The sequence below is a fragment of the Podarcis filfolensis genome (assembly GCF_964270895.1).
Source record: "Podarcis filfolensis genome assembly, chromosome: 11".
NCBI lineage: Eukaryota > Metazoa > Chordata > Lepidosauria > Squamata > Lacertidae > Podarcis > Podarcis filfolensis.
Window position 1 is genome coordinate 8,233,219 of NC_139613.1, and position 20,221 is coordinate 8,253,439.

Sequence of the window (20,221 nt, forward strand, 5' to 3'; positions counted from 1 at the left end):
CCATTAACCTTAATAATTGTGTCATGTGTCATTATTTCCACTGGGGGAGGCGGGAACCCGCCACGGAGAGGCTTCAGGAGCAAACCCTGAGGAAAAATCAGTACCCACTGCCTTGCGGGACATCTTCAGGAGAAGAAAAGGCTAAGGAGTAAACCGTACACAATCTGGAGTGGAGTCCCTAGGCTGGTTGAATGGTGCTTTGTATGCCTCCTTCCAGCAACTCCTACAGCCAAACTGGTGCTTTCTTTTCCTTTGGACCACATCAGCAAAGCCAAGAGGTCCTGTCATCTGGGCAGGACCTCCAGACACACTGCCCAGACTTGCACCCGGGAGAGGCCAGGCCAGTGCTCCAAACGCAGCGAAAACAACAAGGGAGGCAGTAGTTAGAAGCTCAACCAGATTGGCCGAAGGTATGAGCACTATGGGTTGCCTCCATAGACCTCACCCCCAAAGGAGCACTCCCCAACTGTCTCCCAAGACAGACAGATGCCAACATGTAAAAGCCCTAGTATTTTAAAACCCATATATTTGAGTGACACCTAATTAGTCCTTCAAATGCTTCACTGAGTGTTCTCAGTTTTGCTTTTATTAAAAACTGTTCCATCAGTGACTTGAACAGCAGGCCTGACATAGCTATTAAAGAGTTGGTGCTGACCTTTAAAGCCTTAAATGGCCTCGGTCCAGTATACTTGAAGAAGCGTCTCCACCCCCATCGTTCAGCCCGGACACTGATGTCCAGTGCCAAGGGTCTTCTGGCGGTGCCCTCACTGCGAGAAGTGAAGCTACAGGGAACCAGGCAGAGGGCCTTCTCAATAGTGGTGCCTGCCCTGTGGAACACCCTCTCATCAGATGTCAAGGAAATAAGCAACTATCTGACTTTCAGAAGACATCTGAAGGCAGCCCTGTTTAGGGAAGTTTTTAATGACTGATGTTTTAATGTATTTTTTTATCTTTTGTTGGAAGCTGCCCAGAGTGGGTGGGTATAAATATTATTATTATTATTATTATTATTATTATTATTATTATTATTATTATTATTTTGAGGGAGTCACTTCTGCACAATTTTGCAGACCAGGGTGCTCTGTCTGACAGGAGCAGTTGGAAAGAAAGAAGATGTCCATCCTATCTGTTTCACTTACATATGGCATGTTAGATTATCGGTGCGATTGTTGATGAAGGTTTTAGCTCAGGAATTAATTCAATTTCCTTCTTTCAATCAGGGGCAAGGAACCTGCAGTCCTGAAAATGTTGCTGGACTCCAACTCCCATTAGCCAACAGCCAGGGATGATGGGAGTTGGAGTCCCATCCAACTGCAGGTCCCCCCACCTCTGAGGAGGAACATTTCCCCAGCATGGCTGTGTAGCAAAGGGAAAAGCTTCCCATCTTTGAAATCTTTGCTTGTCGGCTGTTCAAGGCCCTGAACTCCTGCCAAGAGAATTGTGGGCAGGTGCGTCTGAACAGAATACAAATATTGCGATAATAACCCCATTTGAAGCTCGAATGAATGCAAATCGGGATTTAAAGCCTGGAACTAGCAACTGCTGCCACAATGTGAAATTCGTAACCCCTCTCCAGAAGTTCCACTGTGAGAAAAAAAGATGGCGGCAAGTCTGTCGCCATGGAAACCAAGAGCCACTGCCGCACTATGGAGGGTGGAAGGCTGCCAGGCCTGGTAATCCTTCCCTAACACACACACACACACCCCAAGAAAAATTCAACATTCAACATTTTCTTGGCTGTGTGGGGGGTCAAATGCACACAAAGGAAAGGTTAGCATAGCTCCACCTCAGATCCCCACTTTCTGAAGCGCCATGACACAGCTTTGGGCCTGGGCGCCCTGCAGCTCAGCTGACTGGAATTTTCCCCTCTGGCAAAAAAGGGAAAAATTCCACTGCCCTTTCCGATTCACCCCCTCGCTGCGGCGAAGGGCTGGGCAATATATTTTTTTTATTGAGCACAAAAGTATTTGAGCCTGCAATTTACGGCTTGGAGATTTGCAAAGTTGGGCAGGGCAGGCTTTATCAACAGTCTCTTCAGCCATTAAAATATTGTTATGAGTTTGCGGAGGGGGGGGGGCAGTCGGCTGTAAGCAAGATCCTTCTAACTCCTGGATTCGGCAAGTGTTAAAATATGAGCCAGGATTGCTCCCTGTGTTGCGGTGATAGACTGGGTGACGGGCCATTAGGGAGAACAAGGAATAGGGCAAAGCCTGAGTTTAGAGTTGGATTGCCGTGATGTGAGCTAGAAGCAAAGCAGCATGTTGGAGAGAAAGAGAAGCACTTGGAATTAATGTTTGGTTTCTGCTTGAATCCAAGGCTGTGGCAATGTCAGGAAGGCTGTGAAACCCTCCATGGCAGGCTCAGACCGTATATAAAAAGGTAAAGGGACCCCTGACCATTACGTCCAGTTGTGACCAACTCTGGGGTTGTGGCGCTCATCTCGCTTTATTGGCCGAGGGAGCCGGCATACAGCTTCCAGGTCATGGGGCCAGCATGACTAAGCCGCTTCTGGTGAACCAGAGCAGCGCACAGAAACGCCGTTTACCTTCCCGCTGGAGCGGTACCTATTTATCTATTTGCACTTTGACGTGCTTTCGAACTGCTACGTTGGCAGGAGCAGGGGCCGAGCAATGGGAGCTCACCCCGTCACAGGGATTCGAACTGCCGACCTTCTGATTGGCAAGGCCTAGGCTCTGTGGTTTAGACCACAGCGCCACTCGCGTCCCATATAAAAACATAAAGGTAAAGCTAAAGGGACCCCTGACCATTAGGTCCAGTTGTTACCGACTCTGGGATTGCGGCACTCATCTCGCTTTATTGGCCAAGGGAGCCAGCGTACAGCTTCCGGGTCATGTGGCCAGCATGACTAAGCTGCTTCTGGCGAACCAGAGCAGCGCATGGAAACGCCATTTACCTTCCCGCCGGAGCGGTACCTATTTATCTACTTGCACTTTGACGTGCTTTTGAATTGCTAGGTTGGCAGGAGCAGGGACCGAGCAACGGAAGATCATCCCGTCGCGGGGATTCGAACCGCCGACCTTCTGATCAGCAAGCCCTAGGTTCTTGCAAATAAATCCTATTCACTGTGCCTCATTTCCAAAAGGAAATGTGAACACTTGCCTGGAACCCCTGGAATCTCACACCACTTGGAGATTGGGGTGGCAGCAGGCAAAATTACGGAATACATGTAAAGATCGAGAAAGAGAACTAGGTGAATGACTTGTAGCATTGTAGAATTGTAGAGTTGGAAAGCAGTGCAAGATTAGACCCTGTGGAAGCACCTAGACAGTCTAAATCTCGGGGAGGGGGGCTTGCAAATTATCTCATAATACTTGATTGTAATTTTCTTTCAAGATCAAATCAATATTGTTTTGATCCGTTGCCCCTAAAAGGCATGGGGCCCACAGGCCAGTGCCTATTCTGCCCATCTGGTAGATGGCACGGTAGAAAGGACACCAAGAGTCATCTAGTCAAACCGCCAGGGACACAGGTGGTGCTGTGGTCTAAACCACTGAGCCTCTTGGGCTTGCCAATTGGAAGGTTGACAGTTCGAATCCCCACGACAGGGTGAGCTCCCGTTGCTCTGTCCCAGCTCCTGCCAACTTAGCAGTTCGAAAGCACGCCAGTGCAAGTAGATAAATAGGTACCACTGCAGCGGGAAGGTAAACAGTGTTTCTGTGCACTCTTGTTTTATGTCATGGTGTTCTGTTGCACGAGAAGCAGTTTAGTCATGCTGGCCACATGACCCGGAAAGCTGTCTGTGGACAAACGCCGGCTCCCTCAGCCTCAAAGTGAGATGAGCTTCAACCCCGTAGTCACCACCAGCACGAGGTTGACCAAACTGCGGGAGGCAGTGGAAGACAGGAGTGCCTGGCATGCTCTGGTCCATGGGGTCACGAAGAGTCGGACACGACTAAACGACTAAACAACAGCAACAGACAGATAATTTAAGGATCTTTACAATTTTATAATATGTAGACAATAACATGTGCTGAAAAAACAGAGAGAGAATTAGGGAGGGGGAGAAGACGGTATGTTTTTGATAAATTGTTATGTTGAAATTCTTAATAAAAATTATTCAAAAAGGGGAAAAAAGAGGATTAGAGAAATTCATTGTGGGTAAGGCTATCAGCCACTACTTGCCATTATGGGTATATTCTCCGGCCACTGTCAGTCTGCTCCCAAATGCCAGCTGCTTTCCATAACTATCTGGCTGGCCACTGTGAGATCAGACTGCTGGACCCAATGGGCCTTTGGCCTGATCCTGTAGGGTTCCACTTCCTTTTTGCTCCAGAAGTCACTCTACTTAGAGCCAGATAAGCTTCTTCGATTTCACATAAAACCTGGCAGCATGAGCTGCACAATGCCCTGGACTCCCTATTTTGCCTATGTTTCCCCTCACCACCACCCAGCAAGGCCGTTTTCTTGGGGGTAAGTCTTACTCAAGTTCACGGCATCTCCTTCAAGCCCCACTGCCCTCTTGTGGCAGAAAGCTTGCTTCTTAGCACCACAATTGTGTCTCACTGCCTTCGTGGAGTGAAACACAGGAGGAGCAGAAAACCCATTAAGAGGTCTGGTGCATCAAGATAACCATGCTCACTCCTTTTAAGGGGCCAAAGGACTGTATCAGAAGACGAACAGATAAGAGATTGCAAGAAGACTGCAATGCCACGACCAAAGCATTCCAAAGCACATTAGAACACTTACTGTGGCACTTTAGGATGAATGAATTGTTGCTGCCTGTTCCTCACCTTTGACGCTTTCTTCAAAGCATCTGGTATGTAGAAACCCAATCAGTCTAATGTGTGGATTAAATTTGCTCTTGCTGCTTTTATTCTGCATTTATTCTCCTTTCTGTCTCGCCCTTACTCCAAGGAGATCAGGGCAGTCTATATGCTTCTCCACCACCAACATCGCATAGATACGATAGAAGTGTACAAAATTATGCAAAGCAGCCAAGAATGATGCATGTGTTTTCTTTTCCAGTAAAGCATATCAAAGTGCAAGTAGATAAATAGGTACCACTCCGGCGGGAAGGTAAACGTCGTTTCCATGCATTGCTCTGGTTCGCCAGAAGCAGCTGAGTCATGCTGGCCACATGACCCGGAAGCTGTACGCTGGCTCCCTTGGCCAATAAAGCGAGATGAGCGCCACAAGCCCAGAGTCGGCCACAACTGGACCTAATGGTCAGGGGTCCTTTACCTTTACCTCTACCTAAACATTTCTCTAGCACTTTGCAGCCTCCTTGTCTGCCCGTGTTTCCTGATCTGAAAGAGTCTGGTGGGGGGAATCCTCATGATGTCTTCCCATGGGCTTTACTCTGGAGTGTAGGCACCCAGGAAGGCTGCAGAGTGCAGATGATTTGTAGGATGGAAGAAAGGGCACCCACAAACACCCCTCAGCCACAGCAATAAGGCATGCATGATCAAAAGAATAACCTCTGCACCCAAGGATCATGAGAATTTAACCTAATTTTCTCTCCCTGTGTATGGAATGTAAAAAGGTAAAGGGACCCCTGACCATTAGGTCCCATCGTGGCCAAATCTGGGGTTGCGGCGCTCATCTCACTTTATTGGCCGAGCAGCAGTTTACCTTCCCGCCGGAGTGGTACCTATTTATCTACTTGCACTTTGATGTGCTTTCGAACTGCTAGGTTGGCAGGAGCAGGGACCGAGCAATGGGAGCTCACCCCATCGCGGGGATTCGATCCGCCGACCTTCTGATTGGCAAGTCCTAGGCTCTGTGGTTTAACCCACAGCACCACCCACATCCCTTTCATGTATGCAATGTAGTTTCTCATTAATTTTCTCATTAATTGATGAAGAGTTGGGGGTTTCTTAAGGGAGACGTTTTCAGCACAGCACTAGTTTACCCAAGTCATTTCATCACTTGCCTTCACCCTGGTTAAATAGAAAGGGAGGGCGAAGGGTTGGGAGAGGAAGAACCCAATGGCTTCTCTCTGCGATGACTTTTACACTCATCCCAGCATGGCTAGCAAGAAGACTCATCAGCTGGCCAGCCATGTGAACAACGCATATTTTCCAGGATAAGGGAAGTCCAGTCACATTCATTCTGCAGAGTGGAATCACTGCTTCAGCATTTTACCCAACAGCAAACAAAGAGTGGGTCTGATCAGATCAGCAAACAAGCTTCAACGTGGAGCAAGCCCAGAAGATGGAAGGCACTAGCTTCTTGCTCGCATGTCTGCTTTGCTTTCTTAAGGAAGGTGAGTTTTGCTTTGGGGAAACTTCCCCCCTCTCGTCCTTACGTTGTTCTTGGAATTGCCCAATTCCCTATGGGGCAGAATGGAGGGCAAAACCCAAGACATTGCAGGTCTTGATCAAAAACCTATTGGTAGCCAATGGAGCTCTATCAACGGCCGCTGGTCCTATTGACTATGCTTTTCCTGTTGAAGCAGTGTTTCCTCTGAATAGCAGCTGCTGGGAATCACAAATGGGGCGTTGTTGGGATCAGGTCCTCCATGCAGACTTCCTGCAGCCATCTGGCTGGTCACCATGGCAACAGGATGGTGGACTGTGATGGGTCTTTGGCCTGCTCCACCAACACTCTTCATGTGCTGCTACTCTGCCTTAGACAGAATGCAACAGCATCCAGACAATCCATTGTGTACCGTGGCTTCATTGCCTCACTTGTTTGGAAACCCATAACCATGGTTTCTTGGTTTTCACGTAATGGGAAGCCATAGCTGACTGCAGCTTCTGGGTTTGATTCCTTGCGCACTCAAAGGGAGCTGAGAAGTGAAAGCAAAGGGGAACTGTGCAACTGCACACAGCTTGTGAATATCCTAGCTTCTTCTTCTTTTTTAATCCGCAAGTCCCAGGCCCACACTCTCCTCCCCCAATTTCTGACAAACCATGTTTACTGTAACCTTCCTTAAAAATACCAGCTAAAGGAGCCAGCCATTCTTGAAGTGGCTTGGACTAGACAAGCATCAGGGTTCCTTCCAACTCTACAATTCTATGGTTCTATTATACTCTGCCTCAACCCCTCTGTAATTTGAGCCTTGCCCTGAACTCTGCTTGCCATGTTGATGGTAACTGTTGTCATTCCTGGCTCCCTTACAACCATCCCTGTAGGAGATCATCCCTTTGAAAACACTTATTTGGTCACATTCTCACGTTCCACTTTCAGTTGTGCACTCATAATAGTAATAATAATAATAATAATAATAATAATAATAATAATAATAATAATTTTTATTTATGCTCCGCCCTCCCAGGCCAGAGCTGGGCTCAGGGCGGCTAACAACAATAAAAATTACAGTAAAAACATAATGGGGGGGGGGCAATTTAAAATACAGGTTAAAATGCAATTTAAAATGCAGCCTCATTTTAAAAGTAGCCCATAGATCAAGACCATAAGGGGAGGGAAACATAAGGGCCAGACTGAGTCCAAACCAAAGGCCTGGTGGAACAGCTCTGTCTTGCAGGCCCTGCGGAAAGTTGTCAAGTCCTGCAGGGCCCTGGTCTCTTGTGACAGAGCGTTCCACCACGTCGGGGCTAGTACTGAAAAGGCCCTGGTCCTAGTTGAGAACAATCTAACCACCTTCAAATCAAATATCTTTAATACGGTCAGTGACCAGGAAGCAATTTATAAAAATATGACATTAAAAGTAGTGTTGTGCTACAAATAACATTAGAAATATGGCCAATTCACAGAATTGGTGCTTATATTTATAACCAGGTTTTGACTTTTAAAGTTTTAAAAATTCAATTCAGGTGTCGCTACTGTTTATTATCGTTCCTTCGATGTTTACAATTTGAGCTCCATTGTTGACATCATTGCTCGTCTTATTCTTGTTGCAATGTAACAGTACTTTGCCACGGACCTGCTAATTTCGGGCTCTTTGTCAGCTAAGAGGTGTCTGATATAGGTGTCATCTGTACTGCGAGGTATTTTCCTCAGAATCGGTTCGATCAGCTCTTTTCTTGAGTCTCGATATAATGGGCAGTATAAGATGACATGCCCAATGGTTTCGATTTCATTGCTGTTACAGGGACATAATCTTTGTTCGATCAGTATTTTATTGTATCTTCCCTCTAGAAGAGCTGAAGGGAGAGCGTTAAAGCGGGCCCTGGAAAATGCCCATCGGTGTTTAGCGTTGTCTAGAACTTTGAGATAGTTTGCTAGATGGGGCCTTTGGGGGTTGTATAGAAGTTTGTAAGTTATCGGAAGTTGATTAAAGTCATTTTGGGCTTCAATGTCCCTGAGTCTTTCTTTGATTATGTTCTTGGCCCTTCCCCTTTCTAAACTTAATAGATACTCTGGGGAGAGACCATATGTGGCCAGTTTTCTGAGAGTGCCCTTCAACCAACTAGATTGGAATTTGTCAAGAAGCATCAGGGAAAGTAGTCCAGCCGGCGAGTTGTTTAGTCTTAGCCAAGTGCATAAGGTTCTTATCCATACTTTGGCTTTAATGCTGTATAAGCCCGCTTCCAGTCGTAGGGCGGCGTTTGGGACGCATTTAGGTGTTTGCAGGAGTGATCTAAGGAAACCTGATTGTATCTTTTCATATGGGTCTAGATTAGAGAGGGAGACGAGTGGTGCGCCGTATAGTATTTGTGCTGTTGGTTTTGCAACGAATAGTTTAATTGTAGCAGGAATGAAATTTCCTCCCGTTGTACGATGGAATCTTAGGATTGCTGTTGTACTTTTTTGTGCTGTAGAGGAGCTGTAATTTATGTGGGCAGTCTTCTTCCTTGATGTTTGGAATATAACTCCTAGATATTTAAAGCATGTCACTTGTTCAATCTCCTGATTGTCTAAATTCCATCTGTATATTTTTCTTTTGTTAGAGAAAACCATGATTTTTGTTTTTTGGTAGTTCACTGTTAATTTCTCTTCTCTACAGTATTGGGATAAGCTGTTAAGACCTTGTGACTTGGGACTTGTGTTGTCATTTGTGAACCTTAAGGTCCTCCGCGGGGCATACCAGGAGAGGCGGTCCTGTAGGTATGAGGGTCCTAGGCCGCATAGGGCTTTAAACGTCAAAACCAGCACCTTAAACCTGACCCTGTACTCCACCAGGAGCCAGTGCGGTTGGTCAAGCACTGGTTGAATGTGATCCTGTGGCAAGGACCCCGTAAGGAGCCTCACCGCGGCATTCTGCATCTGCTGGAGTTTCTGGGTCAGCTTCAAGGGCAGTTACATACATAGAGCGAGTTACAATAATCAAGCCTGGAGGCGACTGTCACATGGATCACTGTGGCCAGATCAGGGTGAGAAAGGTAAGGGACCAACTGCTTGGTATGGCAGAATTTGGGTCAGACAGGGTAGGAACCGGTGTGGGGTTTTCTTGGTTAACTAAAGATCATCGATGCTTTCCCTTCCAGGTGTTTCTTCCAAAGGCTGGTCCATGCACATCCCGCCAGAGGTAACCGGCGAAATTGGCAAGGCAGTTGCCTTGCCCTGCACATTCACACACCCACAGAACACCAACGACCAGACCCTGACAGCCATTTGGCGGGTCAAGGAGCCTTTCAACGGAGCCGTTGTTTTCAAGTGCGTTTCCCACAGCTCAAGCGACCCCTGCAAAACCACCGTCGGCTCGGAGGGCAGATACAAGCTCTTGGGGAACCCGAGGCAGAACAACCTCTCGCTCCAGATCAACAGCCTGACGTGGAACGACAAGAACAGATACTTCTGCAGGGTCGAGTTCTCCGGGGATTTCCACGACAAGTATGAGAGCAGAACGGGACTCAGGCTCCATCTCATAGGTGAGAGGAACGTCAGATCCAATAGAGAGGGGAGGGGGAAGAGCTGGAAATGGATGGCCAGTGTGAAAGGTTGGCAAAGAGGTTGGCGCTGAGTGAGGTCCAAACCCAGGAGGGGGGCATCCACAGTCTATTGCCTCTGTTCCTGTTCAACATCCTGCCTATTCACCTGCCCATTTTGGGGCATGGGAGGAGGGCAATATGAAAGAAGCAGGCTTGGCAGCGACTGTCCTGCTTTGTGGTAAGCAGGGCAGGTCCCAAACTGAGTGAAAGGCAGGATGGTAATGGTAATAATAATAATAATAATAATAATAATAATAATAATAATAATTTATTTATTTATACCCTGCCCATCTGGCTGAATCTCCCCAGCCACTCTGGGCGGCTCCCAATCAAGTGTTAAAAACAATACAGCATTAAATATTAAAAACTTCCCTAATCAGGGCTGCCTTCAGATGTCTTTTAAAGATAAAATAGCTGCTTATTTCCTTCACATCTGAAGGGAGGGTGTTCCACAGGGTGGGCGCCACCACTGAGAAGGCCCTCTGTCTGGTTCCCTGTAACCTCACTTCTCACAATGAGGGAACCACCAGAAGGCTGGATCTCAGTGTCCAGTCTGAACAATGAAGGTGGAGACACTCTTTCAGGTATACAGGACCGAGGCCGTTTAGGGCTTTAAAGGTCAGCACCAACACTTTGAATTGTGCTCGGAAACGTACTGGGAGCCAATGCAGATCTCTCAGGACCGATAAATGATGGAGTGTAGAGGAGAAGGTGAAAAAGCATCTAAGTCTGTATTTGGTTGTCCCATATCATATCAAATCAATAAATTTTGTTGCTTATAGCCAATGGCCATCACAGTGCAGTATGAACACAAACCACACAGCTAAAAAACAGAAGACATTGCATGCGCCAGACCAGAACAATTGTACAACGCCAAAAATTTAGGAAAGTTCTACCTGGTCAGTATCCCTAGGGTTTGGCACTTACGCTAAGGTTACCAGACGTCCCTGTTTCCCGGGGACAGTCCCCGGATTCTCAAATCAGTCCACTGACAAAATCCTATCATTCCTAATGAAGCTGAAAAGTGTCCCTGGATTCATTGAAAAATATCTGGTAACCTTAACTTACGCTTTCCAGAAAGGTCGTCCTTATCTTTCTTGCCGCTGGTGTGAATGGTGCTGCCCTAAAGCTGATGCCCTTATCAGCATCTGCCCATGACCATTCAATTTTCAAATCATCTGGTTGACCTTCTAAGGCGATCTGAAAAGGGGAGATAAATTTAACTGTGGGAGTATCGTACAATGGACAATACAAAATACAGTGTACCAGATTGGTTTCCCCATATGCAAACTGGGACTGTGCATAATTTAAAAGGGGCCTAACGGGGAGGGGTTTTGAGTTTACTGGGGGAGAATGTACACACGCACACACACACAAATGCATATACAGTGGTACCTCGGTTTACGAACTTAATCCGTTCCGGAAGTCCGTTCTTAAACAAAGGCGTGCTTTCGCATAGAAAGTAATTGAAAATCGATTAATCCGTTCCTGACGATGAAAAACGATCCCTAAAAGAGCAATTTAACAGGAATTTTGCTATCTAACCATTGATCCGTAAAATGAAAGCAATGATAAATGTAAAAGGTAAAGGTAAAGGGACCCCTGACCATTAGGTCCAGTCGTGGCCGACTCTGGGGTTGCAGCACTCATCTCGCTTTATTGGCCAAGGGAGCCAGCGTACAGCTTCCGGGTCATGTGGCCAGCATGACTAAGCCGCTTCTGGCGAACCAGAGCAGCACATGGAAATGCTGTTTACCTTCCCGCCGGAGTGGTACCTATTGATCTACTTGCACTTTGACGTGCTTTTGAACTGCTAGATTGGCAGGAGCAGGGACCGAGCAACAGGAGCTCACCCCGTCACAGGCATTCGAACCGCCGACCTTCTGATCAACAAGTCCTAGGCTCTGTGGTTTAACCCACAGCACCACCCGTGTCCCTAATAATCAATGTACTGTACTATAAAATAAATAAGACAGTATTGTAGATGATAAAAAGTAAAATTGATTTTTTTTTTCTTACGTGCACTGATTGTTTGGATGGGGGGCTTTTATCCATTTCTGCAGTCACACAATCAACCAGTAGCTGAACTGGGTTCCACACAGTCACAAAAACGAAGCCACAAGCCACAGACACAAGTCAGTCCCCTAAAACGAAGAACAAGTCACAGTCAAAAAAATGAAAAAGCCACACAAACAAAAACACACAAGAAAATTAGCAAAAACTAAAGCTCCAAATGTCACCTCTGTGTTGTGTGGGTGCTCGGGACTCAACAGCCGACAGACTCAACAGGAAGCGTCTGATTAGCAGTGGGGGACTCAATTTGCAAAGGGAACACACTCAACAGGAAGAGGAACATGTTCTGCTTCCAAGGCAAAGCTCCCAAACCAAAACACCTATTTCCGTGTTTGCAGCGTTCTTAATCCAAGTTGTTCATAAACTAAGCTGTTCTTAAACCAAGGTACAGTCATACCTCGGGTTACAGCTGCTTCAGGTTGCATTTTCTCGGGTTGCGGACCGCCGAAACCCGGAAGTACCGGAACGGGTTACTTCCAGGTTTCGGCAGTCATGCAGGCGCAGAAGCACTAAATAGCACTTTGCGCATGCTCAGAAGCGCCAAATTGCAACCTGTGAAGACGCAGGTTGCGAATGCTGCGGGTTGCAAATGTGCATCCCACACTGATCACGTTCACAACCCGAGCGTCCACTATACCACCTCCATCGTTCTGACCGGAAACAGAGGTCCAGCTCTGAGGGCCTTCTGGCAGTTCCCTTGCTACGAGAAGCCAAGTTACAGGGAACCAGGCAGAGGGCCTTCTCAGTAGTGGCACCCACCCTGTGGAACGCCCTCCCACCAGATGTCAAAGAGAAAAACCAACTACCAGACTTTTAGAAGACATCTGAAGGCAGCCCTATTTAAGGAAGCTTTTAATGTTTGATGCATTTCAGTATTTTAATATTTTGTTGGAAGGGGCCCAGGGTGGCTAGGGAAGCCCAGCCAGATGGGCAGGGTATAAATAATAAATTAGTATATTATTATTATTATTATTATTATTATTATTATTATTATTATTCCAAGTTGTTAGTAAACTAAGCTGTTCTTAAACCAAGGTACCCCTGTATTTGCATTGTGTTCATATTTCGGGACTTTCCGCAGCTCCCCCCAGGATCGTTAACATCTCCGTCCAGACCAGCCAGGACCACACTTTCCACGCAAAGTGCACAGCCGAAGGGGAGCCTCTGCCCACCCTGACATGGGCTGGTCCTCCCTCCGACAACATCACCTTGGCTTCAACTACGGCCCACCAGATAACCAAGGAGCTCCAGCGCCTGACGCACGATGGGAAATACACCTGCACAGCTGTTAACAGCCTGGGAAGAGCAGAGGGGGCTGTGTACTTCTACAAATTCAGAGCTGGGGGCAGCTCCTGGGTCCTGGTCCTCTTGTTTGCCGCCTTGGGGATTAAGACGCTGGCGCTAGTGGCGATACTGGGGTTTGGCGCTTTCTGGAAGAGAGGTAGGTCCATGTTTCTGTTGCGTTGTCAATCATTCAGAGATGCTTCCTAATTAAACAAAGCAATACTACCTCTCCTGATATGCCCTGCGGAGGACCTTAAGGTCCACAAATGGCAACATTTTGAAGGTCCCGAGTCGCAAGGTGGTTAGATTGTCTCAACTAGGGCCAGGGCCTTTTCAGTACTGGCCCCGACTTGGTGGAACGCTCTGTCACAAGAGACCAGGGCCCTGCGGGACTTGACATCTTTCTGCAGGGCCTGCAAGACAGAGCTGTTCCGCCTGGCCTTTGGTTTGGACTCAGTCTGACCCTTATGTTTCCCTCCCCTTATGGTTTCGATCTATGGGCTATTATTAAAATGTGGCTTCATTTTAAATTGTATTTTTAACCTGTATTTTAAATTGTTTTTTTCCCCTCCCCTATTATGTTTTTATTGTAATTTTACTGGTGTTAGCCGCCCTGAGCCTGGATCTGGCAAGGGAGAGCGGGGTATAAATAAAAAAATTAGTAGTAGTAGCAGCAGCAGCAGCAGCAGCAGGAACAGCAGCGGTATTCATTGAGAAACCAAAGGGGATGAAAATCTAGATCCAGTTTCTCATTCCAGTTTTGCAGCCTGGATTTGCAGAGGAAGCACTGGTTTTTATATATTTGCACCATCAGCATGCATGGTGTTTTATGTCGTCAACTTGATCATATTGATCACTTTTAACCCATAAATGCATTTAGGCACCATTTCTTTTTTTTAAAAAAATTGCACTATATTCAAAAGATGTGTGCTGCTGTTAGGACCCATTTTAGATCCGGCCAGCTGAAGAACCGAGTTTCACAAACTTGGATCTCCAGCTGTTGTTGGACTACAGCTCCCATCATCCCTAGCTAGTAGGACCAGAGGGATGGTGGGAATTGTAGTCCCAAAACCGCTGGAGACTCAAGTTTCGGAAAACCCTGATTTAGTGTGCAGAAAGTCAAGCCCTTGTCCTGAGGAGCTTATGGTCTAAAATTTGATGTGCAGAAAATCTTTGCTGCAAGCGTAGTTGCAGAAGCAGCCTGCAGGGTGTGAATTCCAGACCTTGTTGGACTCCATTTCCCATCAGCCCCAGCCAGCATGGTTAATGTTCAGAGGCAATGGATGCTGGAGAGTCCAACACCAGGTGGAGTGAACCATGTTGGGGGAAGGTTGTGTTATACAAAGGAACACTGAGGTCCTCAATGATGAAGCTATCCCTGTGCATGGGCAACTGGAGTGTTAAGGAGAAGACTAGGCTACAAAGAGTCCTGACATCTAGTTTTCTCCCTGCAGGGAACCTTTGTGCAGAGGTGCATTCAATCTGCCGACCCCCACAAGCAGCTTGAAATACTATGGCCCAGACACAGGTCTATTGTTTCAGTAAGAACCAGGTCTTGGTCTATCAAGGACTTGGGCTTTTGCTGGCTCTCCAGTGTTTGTTCACTTGAACATTACACAACAGAGCCAGTGTAGAGTAGTGGTTAAGAGCAGTGGACTCGTAATCTGGTGAACCGGGTTCGATTCCCTGCTCCTTCACATGCAGCTGCTGGGTGACCTTGGGCTAGTCACACTTCTCTGAAGTCTCTCAGCCTCACTCACCTCACAGAGTGTTTGTTGTGGGGGAGGAAGGGAAAGGAGGTTAGCCGTTTTGAGACTCCTTCAGGTAGTGATAAAGTGGTTTATCAAATCCAAACTCCTCCTCCTCCTCCTCCTCCTACCTTCTTCTTCTTCTTCTTCTTCTTCTTCTTCTTCTTCTTCTTCTTCTTCTTCTTCTTCTTCTTCCTCTTCCTCTTCCTCTTCTTCTTCAATGCAGTAAGAAAACTGATACACCTTTCTCTTTATTTTTTGTCTCTTGCATCAAATCACAGACAACTTGATGGCTCCAACCGGCCTACCACGGTAAGAAATTCTTACATCTCAGCTTCAAATTGGGTCAGCAGGTCTGGGTGGGTGCCAGAAGCTAGAACAGGCTTCCTCAAACTCAGCCCTCCAGATGCATTGAGACTACAATTCCCATCATCCCTGACCACTGGACCTGCTAGCTAGGGATCATGGGGGTTGTAGGCCAAAAACATGTGGAGGGCCGAGTTTAACGAAGCCTGAGCTAGAGGAAGGGTTTCATGGGCTTGCCAACCCTTGCCATGAAGGGTTTCATGTGCCAATTCCCAATGTGCTGGCCTTCCTGATACACTAGATTTCCACATGCAGGCTTGTTCTTAGTTGACGGAGCGCTGCGACATACCGCCTGCTCCCTGTGCCTCCCACCAGCTGCCATACAAAACTATACGGTGCTCTGGTAGGTCTTTCACATTTTTTATCCGGCAAAACCTACAGTGGAAGTGGAATCTCAGCCCAACTCTCAGAAGTGCATGAATAGCCACTAAGGCAGAAACTTTACAACCTACTTCCACTATCCTCTACACGCATAGCTGTCAACCATCCCTTATTTGGCGGGAAAGTCCCTTATCCCAGCGCCGTGTCCCACTGCTGTCCCTTATTGGTGATGTCCCTTAAATTTCCCGGGTTTCAAAGGAAGCAGCTCCTCTCCCTCCCTCCCTGCCGGCCAGGGAGGAGGGAGGCTCCAACTGTGTTGCTTGGCTGCGTTGCTCACCCAATAAGGAGTCTAAGAACGACTGGGGGGTGGAGCTTGCATGCCTTGTGCTGATCAAATCTGCCACGTTGCCTGGGGACTCGCCTTTGCTCAGCGATTCCCAGCGGAGAGGTGACGGTGGTTTTCCTTGCTGCATCCCCTTTGCCGGGTTGCTGCGCTGTGGGAACCACTGCTTGAGGCTTTGTTTGGCTGCTGGCTGGGCTTTCTGTCTTTGGCTCAGAGGGGCTCAGAAGTTGAACATACCTGTGCTGGGAAAATCCCTTATTTTGGCTGCTGATCCCTTATTTTCGAGGCTGCTGGTCCCTTATTTTCAAATCTGTAAGTTGACAGCTATGTCTACACCAGGCTTAAATAAATCTGCCCTACGGGGCAGTAAAGGGAAAGGCAAAGTGGGATTAAACAAGGCAAAACCCCAGATAATACCTGAGGAGGAAACCCCAAAGCAGCGCCCTGAAACAAACATAATAACGGAAGTAACATCTCAGAGCCCTGGAAGGAAATCAATTAGAAATACGGGTATTAAAGAGGGTGTGGCCCACAATATTGATGGCGACATACTACAGGACTGGCAAGTTCCAATCCAGAAAAAAGACTGGACCTTGATACTAATCCCTCAAAAACTTGTGTTTGTTAACTACCCAAAACTGAAGGGTTTCCTCTCACAGATGGATCGCACAATGCATTTCCTGAACCTCCTGAATGATATGTTGCCAGGAGTGGTAAAGCCAAACGATATTGCTTCTATAGTGTACTTAGATGATGATGGTTACTCGGTACGAGCAATGATCACCTTTCAAGATCAAAATTTGGCCAAATTTATCCACGGATCAAGACATCTATTCTTAAAGGAAAGGATAACAATACTAAGATTCTTTGAAAATAGGGTACCATTGAGCCCCCTTTTTGATGCCAAGTGTGATAAACCAGTGGTAGAAGGAATAGCCACTAAAAAGCACGAGCTATTTTTTAAAGAGTTTTTGTCATAAGGAACTACTGCAGGACGTGGACACAGAGTGGGAGAGTGGGGCAAAGATTTGTGGAATAAAAGACGCTGCCTTTTAAATAGGTCAGACAGACCATTTCAGCATCTAGCCCAGTACTGTCCCACTATGACTGGCAAAGAAGAGTTTTCCCATCACCTGTTTCCTGGTCATTATTTTTCCTGGCGAGGAAGGAATTATGCCAAATTAGGACATTCCACCCATCAACAACACACACACACACACACACACAGAGAGAGAGAGAGAGAGAGAGAGAGTCATTTCTGAACCATTAGCAGACACATCACCTTTCAACTTTGTTTCTGCCCAACTTCAAAGTGCAGAATATTTGAGAATCTGGGCAGAGGAGAAGAGTCAGCGGTTTTCAGCATGACTTAGCAGTGTCCCTCCGGCCCGCTTAATTTAGATTGCAATTATAAGAACATAAGAACAGCCCTGTTCCAGTAGCCGAGTAGCCCATCAAGGTCAGTTCTCACAGTAAACCAACGAAGACCACAAGCAGGACCTGAGAGCAGAGGCGTTCTTCCCTGTCTCTGCCTTTGGCCAACTGATGGCCTACATTTTGAGGTGCCCACTTTCAAACAGTGTTCTTTGTTTTTTCCTTCATTGCCTGGCATGAGCACACAAACACACCCATTTCTTTTTTTAAAAAATAGAGGGTAGCAGTTGCCACTACACAAGATGGCAGAGACAGAGGGCCTTTGAGAGAGCTGAAAGCAGTGAGAGACATATCACTTTGTTCCCCGTAATGCATCTTCGTTTCTGCTGCGGAAACCCAGGTTTAACAGAATTTAGAAACAGAGCTTTTCCAAACCTGTTTGCGGGAGATGGAATTGAGAAGAGCGTTCTTCCCAACCACTCTCAACTCTTAAGGACATAATTGACGTAGGAAGCTGCCTTATGATGAATCAGATCCACCACTCCATCTGGAAGCAGCTATCTGGGGTCTGACACCCAGTCTCTCTCCTAGCCTTACTTGGGGACTGATTCTGAGAACTCCTTGCATGCAAGGCAGATGTGCTCCTTCTGAGCTACAGCCCTGCCCCAGTTCCCTATCTCTTGCCACATGTGGTTTGAAAACATGGGTGATGAAACTATGGCCTTCCTGAAGTTGCAGCTCCCGCCATTTGTGACCACTAACCACAGTAGATTGGACTGGAGGAGTCCAGTAACATCTAGAGTGCCACAGGTTCCCTCACCCAGCAGTTTCCCAAACTTTGGTCTTCAGCTACAACTCCCACCATCCCTAGATAGAAGGACCAGTGGTGAGGGATGATGAGATTTGTGGTCTAAAAACAGCTGGAGACCCAAGTTTGGGAAACATAAAAAGGAAAAGTAAAGGGACCCCTGACCATTAGGTCCAGTCATGGCCGACTCTGGGGTTGCAGCGCTCATCTCGCTTTATTGGCCAAGGGAGCTGGCGTACAGCTTCCGGGTCATGTGGCCAGCATGACTAAGCCGCTTCTGGCGAACCAGAGCAGCGCATGGAAACGCTGTTTACCTTCCCGCTGGAGTGGTACCTATTTATCTACTTGCACTTTGACGTGCTTTCAAACTGTTAGGTTGGCAGGAGCAGGGACCGAGCAATGGGAGCTCACCCTGTCGTGGGGATTCGAACCACCGACCTTCTGATTGGCAAGCCCTTGGCTCTGTGGTTTAACAAACAGCACCACCCACGTCCCTTTGGGAAACATAGGATTAGACAAAACCTTGGCACTATAGCAAGCAAGCTTCACCAGTTCACTGATCTGGATGGATCAAAGTCGTTGTTTTCATGGCAACATCTTTCGCCGATTAAAACCTTTCAGGCATGATCCAGCCAAAGCTCACTGCCTTTTTCCATTGGGGAGTTAACTTGCAACCTAGAAGTCCATTAAATTCAGTGGAGTTTAATTTGGAGTAGAATCCACAGGGTTGCTCAACAGGACATAAAAATAGGGGGGGAATCAAATGGATTTAGAGTTGATGTTCTTCTGTTTTAAGCAGTTGGGCTTTCTTTGTTGTAAACGACCTTAAAGTGTTTGGATTTTTAAAAAAGATAGTTATATAAATTGTGTTAAAATAAATAATCAATTTCTGCCATGGCCTGCTTCCCGCTTCTTGGAACTTATGTTGTTGACATTTTTCACCGGCAGGCAAGCCATGCAAGATTCTCCATACGAAAACCTCAACCGCAGGATCAACTCCATAAGTCAAAGCCTGCCAGAGTGAGAGAGATAAAAGAAAGCCATCTGTGCATTAAGCAGTACATGCACGAAGAACTAAAACAATGTTGTGCACGTGTCAAAAGATTCTCAGCTATGTGGAAATCAAGCAGTTTCATGCAGTGAAGCAGAGATCCCACCCAGAGCGTTATCACTCAGAGATGTTGTGATGCAAAATGACAGGAGTGGATAAAAACTTGCAACTCCCTTGCGATGGAACATCTTGATGGGCCAGGACGTTGTTCGTTGCTGTTAAAATTGTGCTGCTGAATCTTTCTGCTAGCATTGTTGAGGCTTGCTTTGCTTTGTATGTTTTTTTTATGAATTGAAAGTGGTTTTGTGTTAATGTGTTTACACCATAATGCCTCTCTGCTTGTGCTTTTAGTAAACGGCAAATGGTTTACATACAATCTGAAGAGAAACCAGAGTATGTGCTTTCAAACATGTTGTAAGTCACTTTTTGGGCCGTGGCCACCTAAAGAATTAAATAAACATCAACAGCAGCAAGCAGGCACTTGCATGGCCACGTAGCTGTCCATCACGCATCAGCCGAAGTGCTTTGCTTTGCAGACCGCCCTGAATTTGTGAGGTATGGGGTTCCTTCAGTCAATCTCAGGAGGTCTGGTCTGAAGGCAAACGAAATCCCTATCTTGATGAAGCTAAGCCAGGCTGGGGCTGGTCAATGCCTGGATGGGCACCAGCATGGGGATCACGTGATTTTTCTGTTGGTTTCTGTTTGCCTCACTGAGCAGCTGCTGGTAGTCACAGGACTATGTTTTCATTCCACAGTCCAGATACTGTTGGGAGACGGGATGTGACGTTTACTGGTTTCCTGTTTCCTGTTTCCTTTGTACTGTCGTTTCTTTGTTGGAGTTGCTCTCTGCTTCTCACAGAGACAAGATGTATATTTGTATGCTCTCAGCATAGCTTAGAAATAAAGTCTAGCAATGTAGCCATACCTGCCTCATCCTTCTGTTGCGGACTCTGGGTTACACTCTGCTGGCCTCAAGCCAAGATGAGCCATATCAGCTCGGAGGACCGGAGCTGAATTTATCTAACATTTTCTGCCTTGGCTTTCTTCCTGGATGGA

At 46.8% G+C, this 20,221-nt stretch overlaps 1 protein-coding gene across 4 annotated transcripts; it reads left to right on the forward strand.

Moving 5' to 3' along the window:
• The first annotated feature begins 322 nt into the window (after positions 1-322).
• Positions 323-19,973, forward strand: SIGLEC15 (sialic acid binding Ig like lectin 15). 4 transcript variants are annotated; one of them, XM_083575873.1, is made up of 7 exons: positions 323-410; positions 4,611-4,777; positions 6,046-6,226; positions 9,354-9,737; positions 12,952-13,311; positions 15,184-15,214; positions 19,063-19,973. In XM_083575873.1, the coding sequence occupies exons 3-7, from the start codon at positions 6,175-6,177 to the stop codon at positions 19,136-19,138; spliced, it is 903 nt and encodes a 300-aa protein (XP_083431999.1). In that variant the 5' UTR covers positions 323-410; positions 4,611-4,777; positions 6,046-6,174; the 3' UTR covers positions 19,139-19,973. The 4 variants fall into 4 exon arrangements, with proteins under 4 accessions (XP_083431999.1, XP_083432001.1, XP_083432000.1 ...); XM_083575875.1 differs by having other exon boundaries at positions 6,113-6,226; XM_083575874.1 differs by lacking the exon at positions 323-410 and adding an exon at positions 2,032-2,379.
• Positions 19,974-20,221: the final 248 nt, after the last annotated feature.

Bases quoted from the DNA above. Each gene is read 5' to 3' on its own strand.
- SIGLEC15 (XM_083575873.1), top strand. From the start codon at position 6,175: ATGGAAGGCACTAGCTTCTTGCTCGCATGTCTGCTTTGCTTTCTTAAG. The intron at 6,227-9,353 runs GTGAGTTTTGCT...TTTCCCTTCCAG, and splicing joins GCTTTGCTTTCTTAAGGAAG to GTGTTTCTTCCAAAGGCTGG. The intron at 13,312-15,183 runs GTAGGTCCATGT...ATCAAATCACAG, and splicing joins TGGCGCTTTCTGGAAGAGAG to ACAACTTGATGGCTCCAACC.